The sequence below is a fragment of the Mauremys mutica genome, chromosome 9, assembly GCF_020497125.1.
Source record: "Mauremys mutica isolate MM-2020 ecotype Southern chromosome 9, ASM2049712v1, whole genome shotgun sequence".
In the NCBI taxonomy this organism is placed as follows: Eukaryota; Metazoa; Chordata; order Testudines; family Geoemydidae; genus Mauremys; species Mauremys mutica.
In genome coordinates this window covers 14,443,730-14,460,839 of record NC_059080.1, presented here as the reverse complement: position 1 = coordinate 14,460,839, position 17,110 = coordinate 14,443,730, and the positions used below count along the sequence as shown (strand labels likewise).

At 41.4% G+C, this 17,110-nt stretch overlaps 1 protein-coding gene across 2 annotated transcripts in view; it reads right to left on the bottom strand.

Moving 5' to 3' along the window:
• Positions 1-17,110, bottom strand: part of LOC123377380 (X-linked inhibitor of apoptosis) — a 43,866-nt gene that overhangs the window by 10,480 nt on the left and 16,276 nt on the right. For both annotated transcript variants that reach the window (XM_045030223.1, XM_045030224.1), the window contains exons 2-6: positions 12,439-13,349; positions 10,235-10,334; positions 4,884-4,962; positions 2,575-2,608; positions 872-1,075 (exon numbers count right to left, since the gene is read on the bottom strand). In XM_045030223.1, coding sequence (XP_044886158.1) covers positions 872-1,075; positions 2,575-2,608; positions 4,884-4,962; positions 10,235-10,334; positions 12,439-13,321 — 1,300 coding nt within the window. In that variant the 5' untranslated portion in view covers positions 13,322-13,349. The remainder of the gene's footprint in view (positions 1-871; positions 1,076-2,574; positions 2,609-4,883; positions 4,963-10,234; positions 10,335-12,438; positions 13,350-17,110) is intronic.

Here is a 17,110-nt window from a genome sequence, read left to right as displayed (position 1 = left end):
ATATTTTTGCTCTGTGTTTGTACAGCACCTGGCACAATAGGGTCTTGGGCCTTGACCAGGGTTCGTAGGCTACAATAATAAATAAATTCTTTTTACAAGTAACATTTCAGAGTTTTATAACTGAAAAATTAGAGGAAACTAGAGGTTCTCTTTATTTTTTTTTGCCATTTATTTATACTTGACATTTGACAGCACTTTGTGTAATACACAATTGTTCCGTTCCAGAAAGGCTTGCGTAACTCAAATTTTGCATAAGTCGGAAACGTATACCAATACGTTATGCAAAAATTTCCACAACTCGGAAATTCTATTTCTGGCTTATGGAACTTTTTCCGTAAGTGTGAATTTGTGTAAGTCAGGTTTTGTGTAACCCGGGAAGCGTCTGTAGTCTATTTCATAGTTTCTCCTGTACAGTTTCCTGTCTACTGCGAGAAATACTCACCCCAGCAGGAGAGGGAAGGGATGAAGACTTGACACATTTATTATCACTTTTTTTTTTTTTAAGCACAAATATTAGCAAAGGAATTTGGGAGTAGGGATGGAATCTGAAACTACTTTTAATACATTTTTGAAAGCGGCTGGATTTCAGGTAGTCTCTAATACTATACATTATTGTAGCATCAGTGGCAGGCTGCTCTTTTCTAACAAAGCAGAATATTCTTAAATGCTGCTGGTTAAATAACATGTAAAAAAAATTATTTGAAGTTGTTGTGTATATGATTACCCTATTGAATTCTCTAAAAATGACACATATTACATGCATTTCTTTTGTGTTACACAAAGATGGCAACAGAAATATACCAATAAGATATTTAATACAATCTGTGATAATCTTTTGCATCCATGTCTTGTAATTATAAAAAAAATTCACCTTTCGGTACCGAGCTCCCACTGGATACTTCTTCCTGTACGCTTTCTTTTTGAGCATGTATTATATCTGAAACTAGAACCTCAACAGATGTATAGTTTTCTCCATATGTCCGCAGTTTCTTCTCCATAATGTTTTTAATCTCAGACAAACTGAAACCCATACGCATGGCATCCTGTACCAACTGGTTTTGTAGGAGATCATCATCTTTAACAAACATTGAGGGGAAAAACTCAGTTTAACCAAGAGCAAATTAGAAATAGTCAACAGTGTTCATTATAATTTTTTAAAGAACTTTATAACACTTAACCAAAAGTTAGACAATTAAAATTTCTCTGACTGGTGATTTTGCACTGTGAAATATAAAACAAACAAGTAGGACGCCTCCCAGATTTGCTATATTCCCAACCCTTCCACAGGCCACCTTACTTATATTACAAAGACACTCAGATTTTATCCATTCAGATCACTCAGTCAATGGAAATTTTCACCATATATTTTTACACAGAATGTTTCCTCGCGTAGCAGTAATCATATATCTTATCACACTTGGATCCAAATTATCTTTATAATTTAGCTTAAATCCCTAATGACACGTGGTTTGTTTAATATACTTTCTTTCAATTTATAAAAAAATATAACCCACCCATACCCAGGCTATAAGCAACTTGCAAATTTATTAAGGTTACAAAACCAAAATGTAGTACAATCAATAGTACTGTAATGTGTGTCTCCCTATCTTATCACATATTAACAGTAGGAAATTATTTTTCTACCCTTATGCCTCCCCTTTCCTTCCCAGTGGAGTTCTTTGCATAGGTTTATTAGCAAGGCATCTGCTATTTCCACTCATTTTGACTGCATTTAAGGGTTACTCAGTTCTTTTTCTTGGCAAAACTGCTTGCAGTGAAACTAGAGCTCTCTCATACATGAATACACTTACAGACACTTATCCCCCAGAATATTTTATAAATGTAGGTTGTTGTGGAATCACTGCATAGCAATGGTAGATATCTTTTCCTACCAACTAAATATTTTTAAGTAGCTGTAAGATAATCCTGCTGCTATACTCATGACTATTTTCTCACCTTTTTGTTGTATGTTTAAAAGAAAGCATGCTAGAACCTCTCATACAAATATGACACAATCAGGCTCTTATTTAAGCCTTCCCAAGTATTTTTGTGACAACATTTTCATTCAAGAGGAGACCCAAACAATTTCAGCATTCCCTGATATTCTTCCTATAGTCTTAACTCAGTAAAGTGTACTTACACCTCGATATCTTTATGGTCAGTAACTATACATTAAATTTACTTCTACTGTGGTCTACACCTTTTAACACCCCCTCCCGCCGTATTTGGCCACTCGCAAAACACTTTTTCCCCTAATGAGGTTAGAATTTATTCACTGATTTTTTTTACCTTCAGGTTAATGAAGTGATACATTTACACTCTGGCTCCCAAATTACATTATCTGTTCAGCAGTTAATCCATGTGTTATGCTTGTTATTTAATTGTTTGGAAGCAAGGACGTAAAAGAAGAGCATAATTTAATGAGTTAGCTTCCTTTTTCCTCTATAAAGCATAGCAGGGTCACCTTCAAAATTAGCCATTTCTTTCATTCTCCCCACAAACATAAGCCACAACAACAGAACCTGGTGAGAAAGGCACACTAAGAACACATAAATGTAACTGTTTTACTGGTACCTATAAGTAGCGATGTCTTCTCAGAAGCTTCTATCTAAAACAGAAATATAAACGTAGATTAGGTCCCCTGCAACCAAAGAAACATTTCTAAACATTGTTAAGGAAAGGGTAAGAAAAAGGCCGTATGCTGACTGTGTGGCCATGACTCAGATGAGAGTCAATAGGAATCCAATCTTTTATTATTCATCTCCTTCAACAGTATTGGGCATATATAAATACCTAGTTCTTATACAGCACTTTTAATCAACCAACCTCAGAGCACTTTATAAAGGAGGTCACTATCATAATCCCCATTTTACACATGAAGAAACTGAGGCACAGAGAGCGGAAGTAATTTGCCTAAGCAGCCAGTGGTGGCAGAACCAAGCCATCCTGTCATAAACAAGATGTACAAATCTCAAACCATCCTGTAATAAGCCATATGTATATGATCACCTCAACATTCGTAAATGATCTTGAAAAAGGGGTCAGTGAGTTGGTAAAGTTTGCAGATGATACAAAGTTACTCAAGATAGCTAAATCCAAAGCAGACTGTGAGGAGTTTACAAAGGGATCTCACAAAACTGGGCAACAAACTGGCATTTATCGGTATTGATGAATGTGAAGTAATGCATATTGGAAAATATTATCCCAACCATACATACAGAACGATGGGGTCTAAATTAGCTGTAACCACTCAAGAAAAAGATTGTGGAGTCACTGGATAGTTCTCTGAAAACATCTGCTCAATGTGCAGCAGCAGTCAAAAAAGCTAAGAGAATGTTAGGAATTACTAGGAAAGGGATAGCTAATAAGACAGTAAGTATCATAATGCCACTACATAAATCCATGGTATGCCCACACTTTTGAATAGTGTGCAGTTCTTGTCATCCGTCTCAAAAAAGATACATTAGAATTGGAAAATGCAACAGATAAGGGCAAATTTTTTTTAAAAAGATTAAGGATATTAAAGAGAGAGGGACTATTCAGCTTGAAAAAGAGACAACCGGGGGGAGGGGGGGGCGGTGATATGCTAGAGGTCCTTCACACCACTCATGATTTGATCGAAGTGCATAAGGAAGTGTTATTTACCCCTTCTCATAACACAAGAACTAGGGGTCACACAATGAAATTAATAGGTTGCAAGTTTAATACAAAGAAAAGGAAGTACTTCTTCACACAACAGTCATCCTTGTAGAACCCATTGCCAGGTGATGTTATGAAAGCCAAAAGTATAACTGGGTTTAAAAAAAATAAAATAAAATAAAAAAGATTAGAAAGCTCATGGAGACTAAATCCATCAATGGCTATTAGCCAAGATGGCGAGGAATGGAACACCATGCTTTGGGTGTTTGTGGCAGGGTGCTGCTGCAAACACACCTAATCAGCCCCTGCCACAATCAAGGGAGATAGATGGGGGCTGGCTGAAAAGTCTTATATCTGCCTGGCAATTGGCAACACCTGCTAGCCTGACAGCCAAGAGCTACAAAGGCTGGGAAGGAGCTAAAAGGAGGGAGGCAGCCAGAGAAGGAGGTGGTTACTGACCCAGCCTGTGAGAAATCTGTAAGGATTGTATATAGTTGGACACTGGTGGTGGGAAAACACGTATAGAATAAAGGACACAGGTGTTGCATAGAGCTGACGTCTCCCTGGACATCCCTGCAGCCCGAGCCGCTTCCGGCAGTTCCCATTTGTCGGGAACAGCAAACTGCGGCCACCCGTGCCTGTGGATGGTCAATGTAAACACTGTCTCACAGTCTGCCAGCGGATTACTCTGATAGGCCTCAGGTTGCCCACCACTGCTCTAAAGCCTGCACCACTTCCAGCGCAGGAGTGAGTGTTGCAGGATTTGGGGAGGTAGATTACCATACGCCCAGGTCATGGGCTTCTTGCAGCCATGGAAGGTTCCCAGAGGTGGCTCTGACGTGGCTCCGGGAGCAGCCTCTGCAGGGGGAAAATAAGTCCTGTCCCTTCCCAACCTGGCCAGGCCTAGCAGCGGGAGCTCGGCACATAGTAGGAAGTCCTGGCTGGGGCGCCAACAGCCCTGCCCCTTTCCTACAATAGCCAGATGTCACAGTCTGTGATGCATTTTTCACAGCCATGAATTTGGTAGTGCCCTAATCATATTGCTACACTGTAATTGAATCCCTTCCACTTCCTGTTGATGATCAAAGCAGTGTAAAAAAAACCTATATACAGTCACTAGATATATTCTGTATTTACATGATAAATTGATTTCACAAAAATTTTGAAGTTATATAATGTTATCTGTAATTAAAAGTTATTTCTCTAGGGAAACCAAAACAGATTGTGAAAAAAAGACAACTTACTGTGGAATCCCTCAGTAAAGGTGTTAACTGAACACTGTTTACAAATTCTTGGCCCTTCTCTTGTAGCAGATATTTGCATCTATAGTCACAAAAGATTTTAAAAATTATAAAGAGCATTGTACACATGGGAAAATAAACAAAGTTGAACACACAATTTTCAAAAGATTTTGGGTAATTCTGCATTTCAAAGAATATTTCTGCTCTTGAAGTTCTTTCTCTGAAAATGTAACTGAAATCAGAGATGTCATTTAAACATTTTAAAAACATTCTGATAGTGAAAGGAAGTGTGCTTCATCAACAATGCTTATTTGTCATGGACTTCTAACAGCTGGAATCACAAAACTTTACATTCACTGATCATGGCAGTCACAATCACTGGTTTATAAAAGAAAAACAAACTTTGCAAACAAAGAAATACAATATAACTTTTAAATATCAACTCTTAACCTTTTTGTAAGCAATGAACCACAGTCATGGATAAACAGACGACATTTTCCTTAACTGTTCTATCCATCTTTTCAGTATCTTCTATGCCACTCCAAGCACTTGGAAAAGACTCTCAGGGCCAATGATAGCCCGAAGTAGAGTACCCTGTACTGGTAGTGGTCTTAACCCGGAGTGAATCTGAGGAATATAGTCTGAGAGTCGGTAGGATTGAGATATGAAAATAGGCGTCCTAAAGGTCGAGGGCCAAAAAACAAACAAACAAACCGTCTCCCTGTTCCAACGCTGGAACGATCGTTGCGAGAGTGACCATCTTGAATTTTTGAGCTTTGACAAACATGTTGCGTGCTGAGGTCTAGTACAGGTCTCCAACCTCCCTTCCTCTTGGGAATTAGAAAACAGCAAGAGTAAAACCTTTGTCTTGTAGATGTTGAGGTACTGGTTCTATGGCTCCTAACCAGAGGAGATGATCTACTTCTTGTCATAGTAAACTCTCATGAGAAGGGTCCCTGAAGAGGGATGGGGAAGGGTGTTGTGGAGGGGACAGGGAAGTAAAATGAATAGAGTACCCATTACAATGTTATATACTCCCAAGAGCTGGAGAATGCTGCCAGCTCGTACCCAAATGGATGGATAGTGTGGGTCAGCTGTAGCAGTTGGTGGGAGTGGTCTATCGATGCCTCAACCAACAAGTCAAAATTGATGCTTGGACATGAACGGCTTGGATGAGGAAGATTGCAGGCCAGATGTTTTATGCCTTGAAAATTTCTCTTTCTGTGGCTCACAGTAACGCTGAGCCGGTTATTGGTATGTGAGTGGTTTGTGCTAGGGTGGTGGACTGAATTTTCTCTTTTGTCCTGGCATGTAGATGCCCAGCAAATGGAGAGCGGCCCTAGAATCCTTCAGGGTGTGAAGAGAGGCATCAGTCTTCTCAGTGGAGAACTCTTGTTTTCTCAAAGGGAAGGTCGTCAGTGGTTGATTGTATCTCCTTCAGGAAGCCCGACAGGTGGAGCCATGACACATGTCGCATCACCACAGCCATGGATATGGACCTTGCCACTGAGTTGGGTGTGTGTCGAGGGCAGACTGTAGTGTAGTCTTGGCCACTAACTTTCCCTCTTTCCATCTTCTTAAAATGGTTGTGGTGCGACTCAGGCAGCTGCTCAATAAAAATCACTCAGTTCCAAATAGGTTATGTAGTCTTATTTCGCCATCAGAGCTTGGTAATTAGCTATTCAAAATCAAAGCATAGCCAAGGAGTATGCCTTCCTCCCAAAAAAGTCTAAACACTTCCAGTTCTTATTGCTGAGAGCGGACCTCCTTTGGTGTTGACGGCCACGGGAATTAATAAGGTGGGAGAAGAGTAATTCAGGCTCTCAGATGGTATGGGCGGTCTGGCTTGTTGACCACCCTGCTAAATCTAATTGTGCATGGATTAACTCCAAGGAGGTAACTTGTGTACTGAGTAGGCTGATACTGCTGATGAATGCACCATGTTCAGATCATTTTGAAGAAATTTCAGTATATCAACATTAAGCTCGTGGGTCATCTGTCAAAAAAAGAGTGAGAAAACCTTCCCCCAAATCCTAGCATCCTAACTGGATCGGGACTACCTGCAAGAGCATATTGTAGTTGTGATGATCTTTACCAAAAGACATTTCTTCTACGGACCTGCATTTTCAAAGTTTGTAAAAAATGAAATACAAATCAAGTCCTGCGTCGACAGATCACTTGTTAAAAGGTGGATCAGCTCTTCAGTTGATCTCTGTCAGTTCTGGGTACCAGGGCAATGTTGGTCAATTCTAGACACAAATGATGAACAATCTGGCTATTGTTTATAGCCCTGTGATGAGGCCTCCACCCCACACTGGCGTGTAAATTGTTAATGGAACCCTAGGGAGGCTGCACAGAAAGCAGCGAACACGAGAGGGGCTGCAAGGAGCAGCCAAATAGGGCCTGGCACGCCCATATAAGAAGAGCTGCAGGAAAGAGCAGGTTCAGTTGCTCCCTGGAGCTCAAGGAGGGAGAACTGGCTGCCTTGCAGGCAGAAGAAAGCCAGCACCCTGGACAAAGCAGTGCTGCTAGTAGGGAAGAGCTCCAGGCTGGGAGTTGCAGACTGAGGCCCTGAGGCAAGGACAAAGACGGTACTGGAGCTGTGGGGAAACGGCCCAGGGAAACAGACTGAGAGGTTGGAAGGGACGCAGCATGGGGCTGTTATTTACAAGGTCCCCGGGCTGGGACCCAGAGTAGTAGGTCAGCCTAGGTCCCGTCCCCCCCACTCCCCACTGAGGAAGTGGCTGGACCATTGGACTGTGGTATTGTCCCCCAGAAAGGGGGAGCACAGAGTGTGGCACAGCCAGATGGCTGTGTCCTAAAGAGGATGCCATGGTCCTTAGAACAACACAGGTCCAGGACCATAAGTGACGCGAGGAAGACACCACCGGGAGTCAAGCGTACCAACCTGTGAAGCTGATCCGCAAGACAACCAGCAAAAAGTGCTAGCATGGTGAGTTGCACCCTGTCGCAAGCACCTAAGCCATCACGAGCCAGAAAGGAAAAATGTATTTGAACAATGGTCTGGGAACCAGGGGTGCAAAACAAAGAAAGCAAGAAGGAGACCATAAGACTGACATATGGAGATAGATCCAATGAATAAAGGAATTCAACCTGAGTTAACTCCTCAAAGACTCCATTGGGAAACAATTCTTTAAGGAATGAATTACTTTTCTAAAACCAGGACTGGTGTAAGAAAAAGAAATTGTTGAAAAGTCAAACTAAATTTTCTTCTATAACCGCAGGTACTGCCACTGATGATATTGAATGGGCTTTTTCACTGAAGCAGCAGCGTGGTCTTCCTCCAATTAAGTCCAGGAGACTGGGGGCAAGCATGTTGAAGGAAGCAGTAGTGTTCAGCTCTGTATGTGTTTTTTCTGAGACGCAGAAGGATTTATCCTTGTTGAAGGATCCTCCCTTGACAAACTGTGGCCATTCTCCCCAGCAATATGATCTGAGCTGTATAAATCTATTCCTGGGAACAGACACAGAAACTGTAGCCTAGATAGTTTATGGCGAGGATGCCTGAAGTTCTTTCTATTTGCAGGAACTGTTGAATTCCCTGGTGCTCTAGTCTAATGAAAGAAAAGGCTGAGGCGCTCTGATGTTTGACAGACTAACTATTACTTCAAACCTTAGTGACTTTCTGGTTGCTGTTGAGGCTGCCGTAGATCTAGAAGTCTTAAGCAGCATCACACAAAAGTGGCAGGACCGAAACTAGACAAGGTAACTAACATCTGGATCCCTCTTCTTTGTTTTTTCTTTCTTTTTTTTTTTTTTTTTTAATCACCCAGTCCTTTAATTCCTCATGAGAAGGCTGAGGAGGAACCCACTGAAGGAGTCCGCTTGGAGTGTGAAATTCTGGTGGCATGAGCATATTTCCTAGAATGTGTGCGTGACACAGCCATGCTGTATTACTGCGAGGTTTGGGGTTTTGGTACCTGGGACTGAGGCTCTGGCTACACTAGCACTTTTGTTGGCAAAAGTTTTGTCAGTTAGGGGGAGGGGGGGAACACACACCACACCCAACTGATATAAATTTCACCGACAAAAGCACCAGTGTGGACACCGCTATGTCGGCAGGAGACACTCTCCCACTGACATAGCTACTGCTGCTCGTTGAGGGTGGTTTAATTATGCTGGCGGCATAGAACAGTTACATGAGAGACCTTACAGCAGCGCAGCTGCAGCAGTACAGCTCTGCCGCTCTAAGGTCCATAGCATAGACACAGCCTGAGAGACCACAATGTTAGTGTTTCACATGCTGCTGCAGAAGCTAAACATCCTCCTAGAGCTGCTCTGTTCTGTCTGTTGCAAAGGCTGCTGCACATCAGTGTTCAGGCCTACACTGCTTTCTCCTTTGGTCAGGCGTCTCTCCTCAGCCAGAATGAGCAGGATGCTCATAATGGAGATCAAAACAAGTGAACTCTGGAAGCCAGCAAATGGGGGATCACATCAACGTCTCGAACATTGGTCTATTTGCCAGAAGGGAGGAACTATATCCAAGCACATGGACAGGGACGACTGGAGAGAGAAATATATTTTATATTCTTCAAGACACCTTAAGAGGGCTTCATTTTCAGAAAGAAAAAATAATGTGCTCTTTGAAAAAAATAGGTCCCTTTAAGGTGTCATGTTGCCCACCAAAAAATTAGGACACCCAAAATCGCTACTCACTTTTGAAAATTTAGGCCTTTATTTTTAAGTGTAATTGTATTGCATAAACAGCAGTTTGTCTTCTCTTGAGACTTCTACATAGCTCACTCCCAATATAATAGTATCAGAGGGGTAGCCGTGTTAGTCTGGTTCTGTAGAAGCAGCAAAGAATCCTGTGGCACCTTATAGACTAACAGACGTTTTGCAGCATGCATCTGAAGAAGTGGGTATTCACCCACGAAAGCTCATGCTGCAAAACGTCTGTTAGTCTATAAGGTGCCACAGGATTCTTTGCTGCTTCCCAATATAATATCACAGCTACACATAATGCTTATAACATAAGCAAAGACTCTTCTCTATAAAGAATATGCTGCAAGTGGAGTGGGAGCAAATGGGCCTCACTACAGGGCACCTTGAAAGCCATGCTTCCTACTGATGAGCAGAAACACAGCCAGCTATGAAGACTCTTGCTGCTGCTGTAAGAGAGTTGCCTTGCCGCAACAAAGTTAGTGAGGACACGGAGGTGATGGTGAGAAGGACATCTCAACCATTTCAAATTATTTGGATAAGCATCCAAACCACTGAATGCTTAGCCAATCTGAGCCCTTTGAAGTCATGCTGATACATTCTCCCTTTGTTGCAGATGCAACATACTGTAAATGGAAGTGTGCGCAACAATATAGTAAAAAGTACCTTACCCTGGAAACCATTTAGCATGTTGCTCCCAAGGGTCTTCATTCTGCTGCCAGTCTTGCAGTCCTCCACCACAGTGAAAGCACAAAACATGATCACCATTACCTAAAGGGACACATAAGTGTGATGTTGTATACTTGTAAAATAAAAGGCTGAATATGCAAATATTTGTTCTTACAACTGAGAAAAAAGCTTCAGCAAGTCTTGTTACTGATAAAAACACAAAAAATGTGTCAATTTAATAATGAGCATCTAAGAATAAAGAGAATTATTTTAAACTAGATGTCAATGTAATCTGTGATAACATATGGTAAGAAAAATGAAGTAGCTTCTTGGACTATTTCCACTTTAATAAAAAAATTACAAGACCAAGCTTACATAAATACTGCTTTACTCAATTTTATTTGGCATTAGAAGCATTTCTGATATCTCTATATTTGCTTACAAGTCTATTACCAATAACTTCTTGTTAGTCTGTTCAACTGTTAAGTAGGCTGTAAAAACCACTACCACAAAGTTTCTAAGGCAAAAGCATTTGACACAATTTCTTCTATGTTTTTATCAGTCTTCTCTGTATTAAGTCTCAGTTCCCCTTAAACAAGAATGGAATTAACAGAAGCCTAATTCACAAGGACATTTACTTATTTGCCTTTTTGGTCATTGGTTTCACCAGTCAAGACTAATGGGCTCTGAACAGCAGTGACAGAGACTAAGAGGATGTGGAAGGAAATTAAATTGTCTGAGCTCTAGCAGCACAGTGCACATTACAATCAAAGACTACATCAGAAGCTGCTTACATATTAAGTGTATTGCAATGAGAGGAGATATGGATAGATTTCTCCCACTGAAATTAAGTCCTTCTCAGCCAATAGAGTAAATTCCATCAGCTGTGTCCTTCCTAACAGTTAACCAGCTGGTTGGATAAGCTACCTATTTCGCATGTCTTCCCAATACAGATCCCATTTGGCTGTTGAGCAGCTAGATTTTTTTGGGATTCCACAGATGATATAAATAAGATGTCACCACTAGTTATGAATATTCATTTTGTACAAGAATGTACAAGAAAACACTGAAAGTTTTATTTGGGGGCCAGAGAGGATGGGAAGAAACCAAGAGAAAACAAATTGGAGAGTCAGTGCTCTAAGAGCACAAAAGAGAAAATCAAATATGGTAAGCAAACTAGAAATTATCCTCGTTAATCCTCTTTCTTCCTGAACTAACAATACTACTACTTTGCATTTACCTTCCATCCAAGGATTCCAAAGTGATTTTCCAATATTGATAAATTAAACCTAGGGTGACCAGATGTCCCGATTTTATTGGGACGGTCCCGATTTTTGGGTCTCTCTCTTATATAGGCTCCTATTACCCCCCACCCCCATCCTGATTTTTCACATTTGCTGTCTGGTCACCCTAATTAAGACTAATATGTAATTAGTCCCATTATACAGATGGGGAAAATGATGCAGAGAGGTTAAGCAGCTTGACCAAGTCACACTAAGTTTTTAAGACTGGAAGCTTTTTGGAGCATGGACCACATATTCCATGAGTTTGTACAGCAGCTAGCACAACGGACCCTTGATCTTGACTAGAGGTTCTGGGTGCTACCACAATTTCAACTCTCACACAAATAAAAAATAATGGCAGAGCTAGGAATAGAACCCAGATTTCCTGGCTCCTAGCACTGTGTGTGAACCACAAGACCACAATTCCTCTTTTTAGAACAAGTCAGGATAGCTGTGGAGCAGTGTTCAATTCTTTCTAATATGATAAGATAACTCTTTAATGATGCCAATCATTGTTTAAGAGCCAAAACCTGAACTGGCATACATTCTAAAATAGGCTTAAAAGTCAAAAGGTCACTACCTAAGATATTCTCTTTCTTTAACGTTCTGCTGCTAGAAAGGAGAATGATGTGACATTTCAGATTATGTGATCATTCAAAAAGAATGACATTTTGCATGCCATCTTATAATAATAAACCAGGAGAACACACTGTATTAGCTAGTCTTGACAACTAATTTGAGTTAAGTGAACGTAGAATTAAAAAGCATTTGAAGACTCAGGTGTTGAACAAACATAAAGCCTTAAATAAAAGATTTGTTTTGGCAAGTCATTCAGTGTTAAATTAATAGAGATTCTGTTCAAAATCATGTCATGCACAAATTCTGCTGCAAACAGACAGACGTGAAAGCCCCATCTAGCTTACCTATACTATAGAACCCGGCTTCAGCAAGTTGCTCTTTAACAACTGAGTATCTCCAAGTCACAAATGTCTTGATCCGTGCTTCATATTCTGCCATAGATGGATTTCTTGGGTGATCTGCATTGTTTAAGCCACTCCTGCCAACCTCAGCAAAATTAGATTCATTTGGGAGACTTCCAACATTTCCAACATCACGGCCCAGGACAAAAAAGCACCTAGGAAAATGCCTCTTATGTTCTGACCAAGCTCGATCAAAAGGTTCCCAGTTTTTCAGTTTTCCACCACAACAAAAGCACTCCACTTGATCATCAACACCTGAGTAATACAGCCCAGCATTGGCTAATTCGTTCGGTGTTAATGGAGCATAGGCTGGCCAGTTGTGAAAAGACTTTAACCTAGCTTCTTCACTGCACATAGCAGGGTTCCTGGGGTACATGCTATCTGACATGTCCACAACCTGCCCAGTTCTTAAAAGGTAATCTGGACTGAGATCAGACGATCTGTCAAAAGAGCACTGGAGGGCTGAATTTCCAGAACAATTTTCAACTCTGCATTGACAGTTTTGGAGAATAGGATGCGTATCTTTTTTTAAAAAATTAAATCGAGCAATAAATTTGCATTTTGGAGAAATTTTTCTATGTCTTCCAACTGCTGAGTCTCCATGCTCCCACCCTTCAAAAGTTGCATGACAGCTGAAGCACTTCACTTTGTCTCCCTCTCCTGTATAAAAGAAGCCAGCTCGTGCTAGTGTTGATGCTGAAATAGGACAACAATTTGGAAAGTTGGCAAAAGTCCTCAATCTGGAGTACTCTTCAGCCATCTCTTGGTCATGGTCAGAATCTGGAGTGGCACAAGCTTCACAGTTCTCTGGACTGTTACACGTCATCTCTTCAAGAGTGGAGCTCTCAGATTTCCTAAAAAAAAATATGTTTTTTAATTTCATAGACAAAGCAAAAAAACAACAGATCAAACATACTCCTTATGCAACCCCTATGCAAACTGTGGGAATTAGTGGGATCAAAATTTTCATCCTATTAAGTAATAAGGAAGAAAGACTTCTTTTTCTTTCTTTGTTAATAACATTTTCAAGCACAGGAACATTCCAAAAGAAATGATATACAATAATACTCCTTGTGTTTTCTTCATATGAAATTTTCTAGTAACACATGTTACGGATCTATCTTAATTGTCATCTGAATAAACAGTAAAAAGTTAACTGGAAAGCACAAGTGTATAGACTAAGAACAACATTCTTTTTATTAATAAAGCAAACATTACGAGACTAGGTCTGATTAAAAAAATGTAACAGGAATGTAAAGGGCCTCACAAAAGATATGAATGAAAATCTAAGAAAAGGCCTCAAATCATGTTTGTATTTACCATACAATGATTGCTGCCTTCCTGCATAGATTAACCCATGCCACACTCACAATGTATTTTTACTGCTCCAGTTTGGAAGGATGCATGTTCAAAATCAGCCTATTATGTTACTCTTGTATAAGCAGCTTTACCTTTCTTTTTTTAATTAAAAAAGTGCCCACCACACCAGCGCCTAAGTGCATACCATAAATAAATGTAAAAATGTCAAAATAAAAACAATACCCTGGGATTTGAAATTTAACTGTGAAGAAATAAACCCCAATTTTCCTTCAGCAAACAGACTTTACATTATTTCACTGAAGGACAAACAAGACCAAGTTCTTTCATAACAATGAGAAAATGGATTTCTAGTCCCAAGAGCCAGACCTCTCCTGGTGGTGTCCCGTCTGCCTCTCGCCCTCCATTGGTGCCTGGACCTGTGTTGCTCCCTTCTGCTCACGGCGTCCCCTTCAGGATACTGCCCTCCAGCAGTGCCCCCATGTCCATTCTCACCATCTTCGCGGGGGGGGGGGGGGGGCGGCGCTAACAGCAGTCTTTCACCTGCTGCGCTGTGGCCAGCTGCTCCCAAAGTCTAACCCCTTCCCTCGGGGGTAGGTGCAGTCCAATATGACCACTTCCCACAGCCAGTTGCAATATAAGGAGGGGGGGACCCAGGCCCGCCCACTACTCTGGGTCCCAGCCTCGGAACCCTCTAACAGCAGCCTCCCTGCCCTCCTCCTCTCTTGCTGTCTGCTCTCCTTGGGTCTCTTACTCTCTGACCCTTTGCACCCCTTAGGCCTCCCTGTTGGAGGTCTGGGAGAGACTGACTGCTCCTCTTATGGGCAGCCTTTATATAGGGCTGAACCTTGCCCTGATTGGCCACCTCCTGCTCAGCCCTGATTGTCTCTCTAACAGGCTCTCCCTGATTGGCTTCTGCTTTGCGCAGCCTCTCTGAGCCCACTTTCACACGGGGGGGGGGGCGCACTTGCCCCACCACACAGACCCAATCTTCACCAGCTGTGGGTTCTCACCACTTGTTAAATTATACACAAGTTATCCTTTAATCCCTGGAATTTTGTAGTGGAAAGACCAGACCTTCAAATACTTAGGAGTGTGCTGAACTTCACTATATTCAGTAGTCCCATTAAAATCAATGGGGCTTCTTACAGTAGTAAAGTTAATCATGAGTATGGCCATAAGCACCAACAATGCTAGACAATGAGTTTTAATTCTTCGTTTCTTACTTCAGTTGTGTACTGAAATATTTTCTAGCGCCTTACAGTGGAGTCGCATCATACGCACATTTAACTTACGTGAATTCAACTATACGCGCTCAGCAAAAAAACGATTCCACCCACCATTCCACTCAATGAGCATATGCCCCGGAGTGTGAGATGGGAGAGGTGAATCTGCTTTTCCCTCAGTCTCTCTCAGTTCCCAGGTGCCTCTCAGTGTGAGCATCTCGCCGCACTGAGTGTGATTCTAGTGTTTAAAGATACTGTCAGAGGTGAAAGTAAGCTGGTACTGAGTACCAGCAAGAGCCGGTATGCCGTGCCGCGCCGGACCGGCTTCCCCAGGCTGGCAATTTAAAGAGCCTGGGGCTCCCTGCAGCGGCTGGCCTGAACCCAGCTGCCAGAGCCCCAGGGTAGCGGTGGCAGGGCTTTTGCAGTGATTTAAAGGGCCCAGGGCTCCAGCCACTGCAGGGGGCCCCGGGCCCTTTAAATCACCAGCCTGGGGAAGCTGGTCCAGTCCGGGGAAGCTGGTCCAGTCCGGCACGGCGTACCAGCTCTTGCCAGTATGCCGTACTGGACCGTACTGGCTTACTTTCACCTCTGAGTATACTGTACTTTATGGAAAAAGAACAGGAGTACTTGTGGCACCTTAAAGACTAACAAATTTATTTTAGCATGAGCTTTCGTGAGCTGCAGCAGGGATTTTCAAGGGTAATTTTGATTATATGCGATTTTCGTCTTACGCGCTGACTTTAGAATCTAACCCCCATGTAAGATGTGACTCCACTGTGTAGATCACTGTTCGTTAGCACTAACCATTAAAATGCGTAAGAACAAAATTACCAGGTTGCCACAATAAAAATGGCACATTTTGAGGATGAAAAAATAAAGTCAAACTTGTATGCCTGTACTTTGACAGGCCAACCACAAATACAGGAGGCCTACTCCTACTCTTTTGGCCACATCCTACCTTTACAAGAGTCACCAAATTATTAGATGCTGTAGTTAGAGGATTTTTTGTGTTTTGGTTTTTGCAACAAGTAGATAGTTCTCAACTCCTACTGATGAGGGTTCTCCGCATGACCCAAGATTGGGTACAAAGTTAGTTCTCAGGATTAGGCCCTCTCGCCAGAGAAGTCACTATTCAAACAGTCTCAGACCATCACTTACATAAGCTTTTGCAGGATCTGGCCCCTATTGCAAAGATAAATGCTTTAGCTCAGTGGTTTGAGCATTGCCCTGCTAAACCCAGGGTTGTGAGTTCAATCCTTGAGGGGGCCATTTAAGGATCTGGGGCAAAAATCTGTCTGGGGATTGGTCCTGCTTTGAGCAGGGGGCTGGACTAGATAATCTCCTGAGGTCAATTCCAACCCTGATATTGTATGAAGTGAATGAATAATCACTAAATTATTAGTGTGTTTTTATAAAGGTCAATGAAATATTTAAAACTCTCAAAGTGAATTAGTTTGGTCTGAATTGGACAGAGAAAAAGTATAGATCTCTTCTTCCTAGAACACCAATTTACCATCTGGCATTGCCCTGTTATGTCAATGTGTTCTATACCAATAAGATGCACAATGCAAAACAAAAGGATGGCAATTGATATTATATATAGTGGTTACTTACTGTGCTCAAACTTTTAAAAAAAAAACAAACAAACAAAAAAAAACATTTCTCTATACTGCCAGCAGTTACTAGCATGAAAGATTTTGGTTCAATGCTACATAAAACCCACAAACTTTTATATCTGCTGCATGCATTGAAGAAGCAGCTCTCACTCTGGAGACTAAGATGAGAAAAACTTCTAAAAACTAACTCAAAAGACATCTAACAAAAATGTGCCTTTAGCTGTCAGTTTTGTTTTCCCCCATTCTGTATTAATATTCATTACATTTTTAAAGGACAAAATAGATTATCATTTCACTTGATTATAGACTATTGTACTTAATCAAAGGATGAGGAAGAATCTTTCAGAACGTTCAGAGGAGGAAAAAATAATATTTTTGCACCCAGAGACTACCATTTGCATTGTCAAAAAGACACAGGTAGGTGCCCAATGAGCACATTAAGAAAATAAAAGGAGT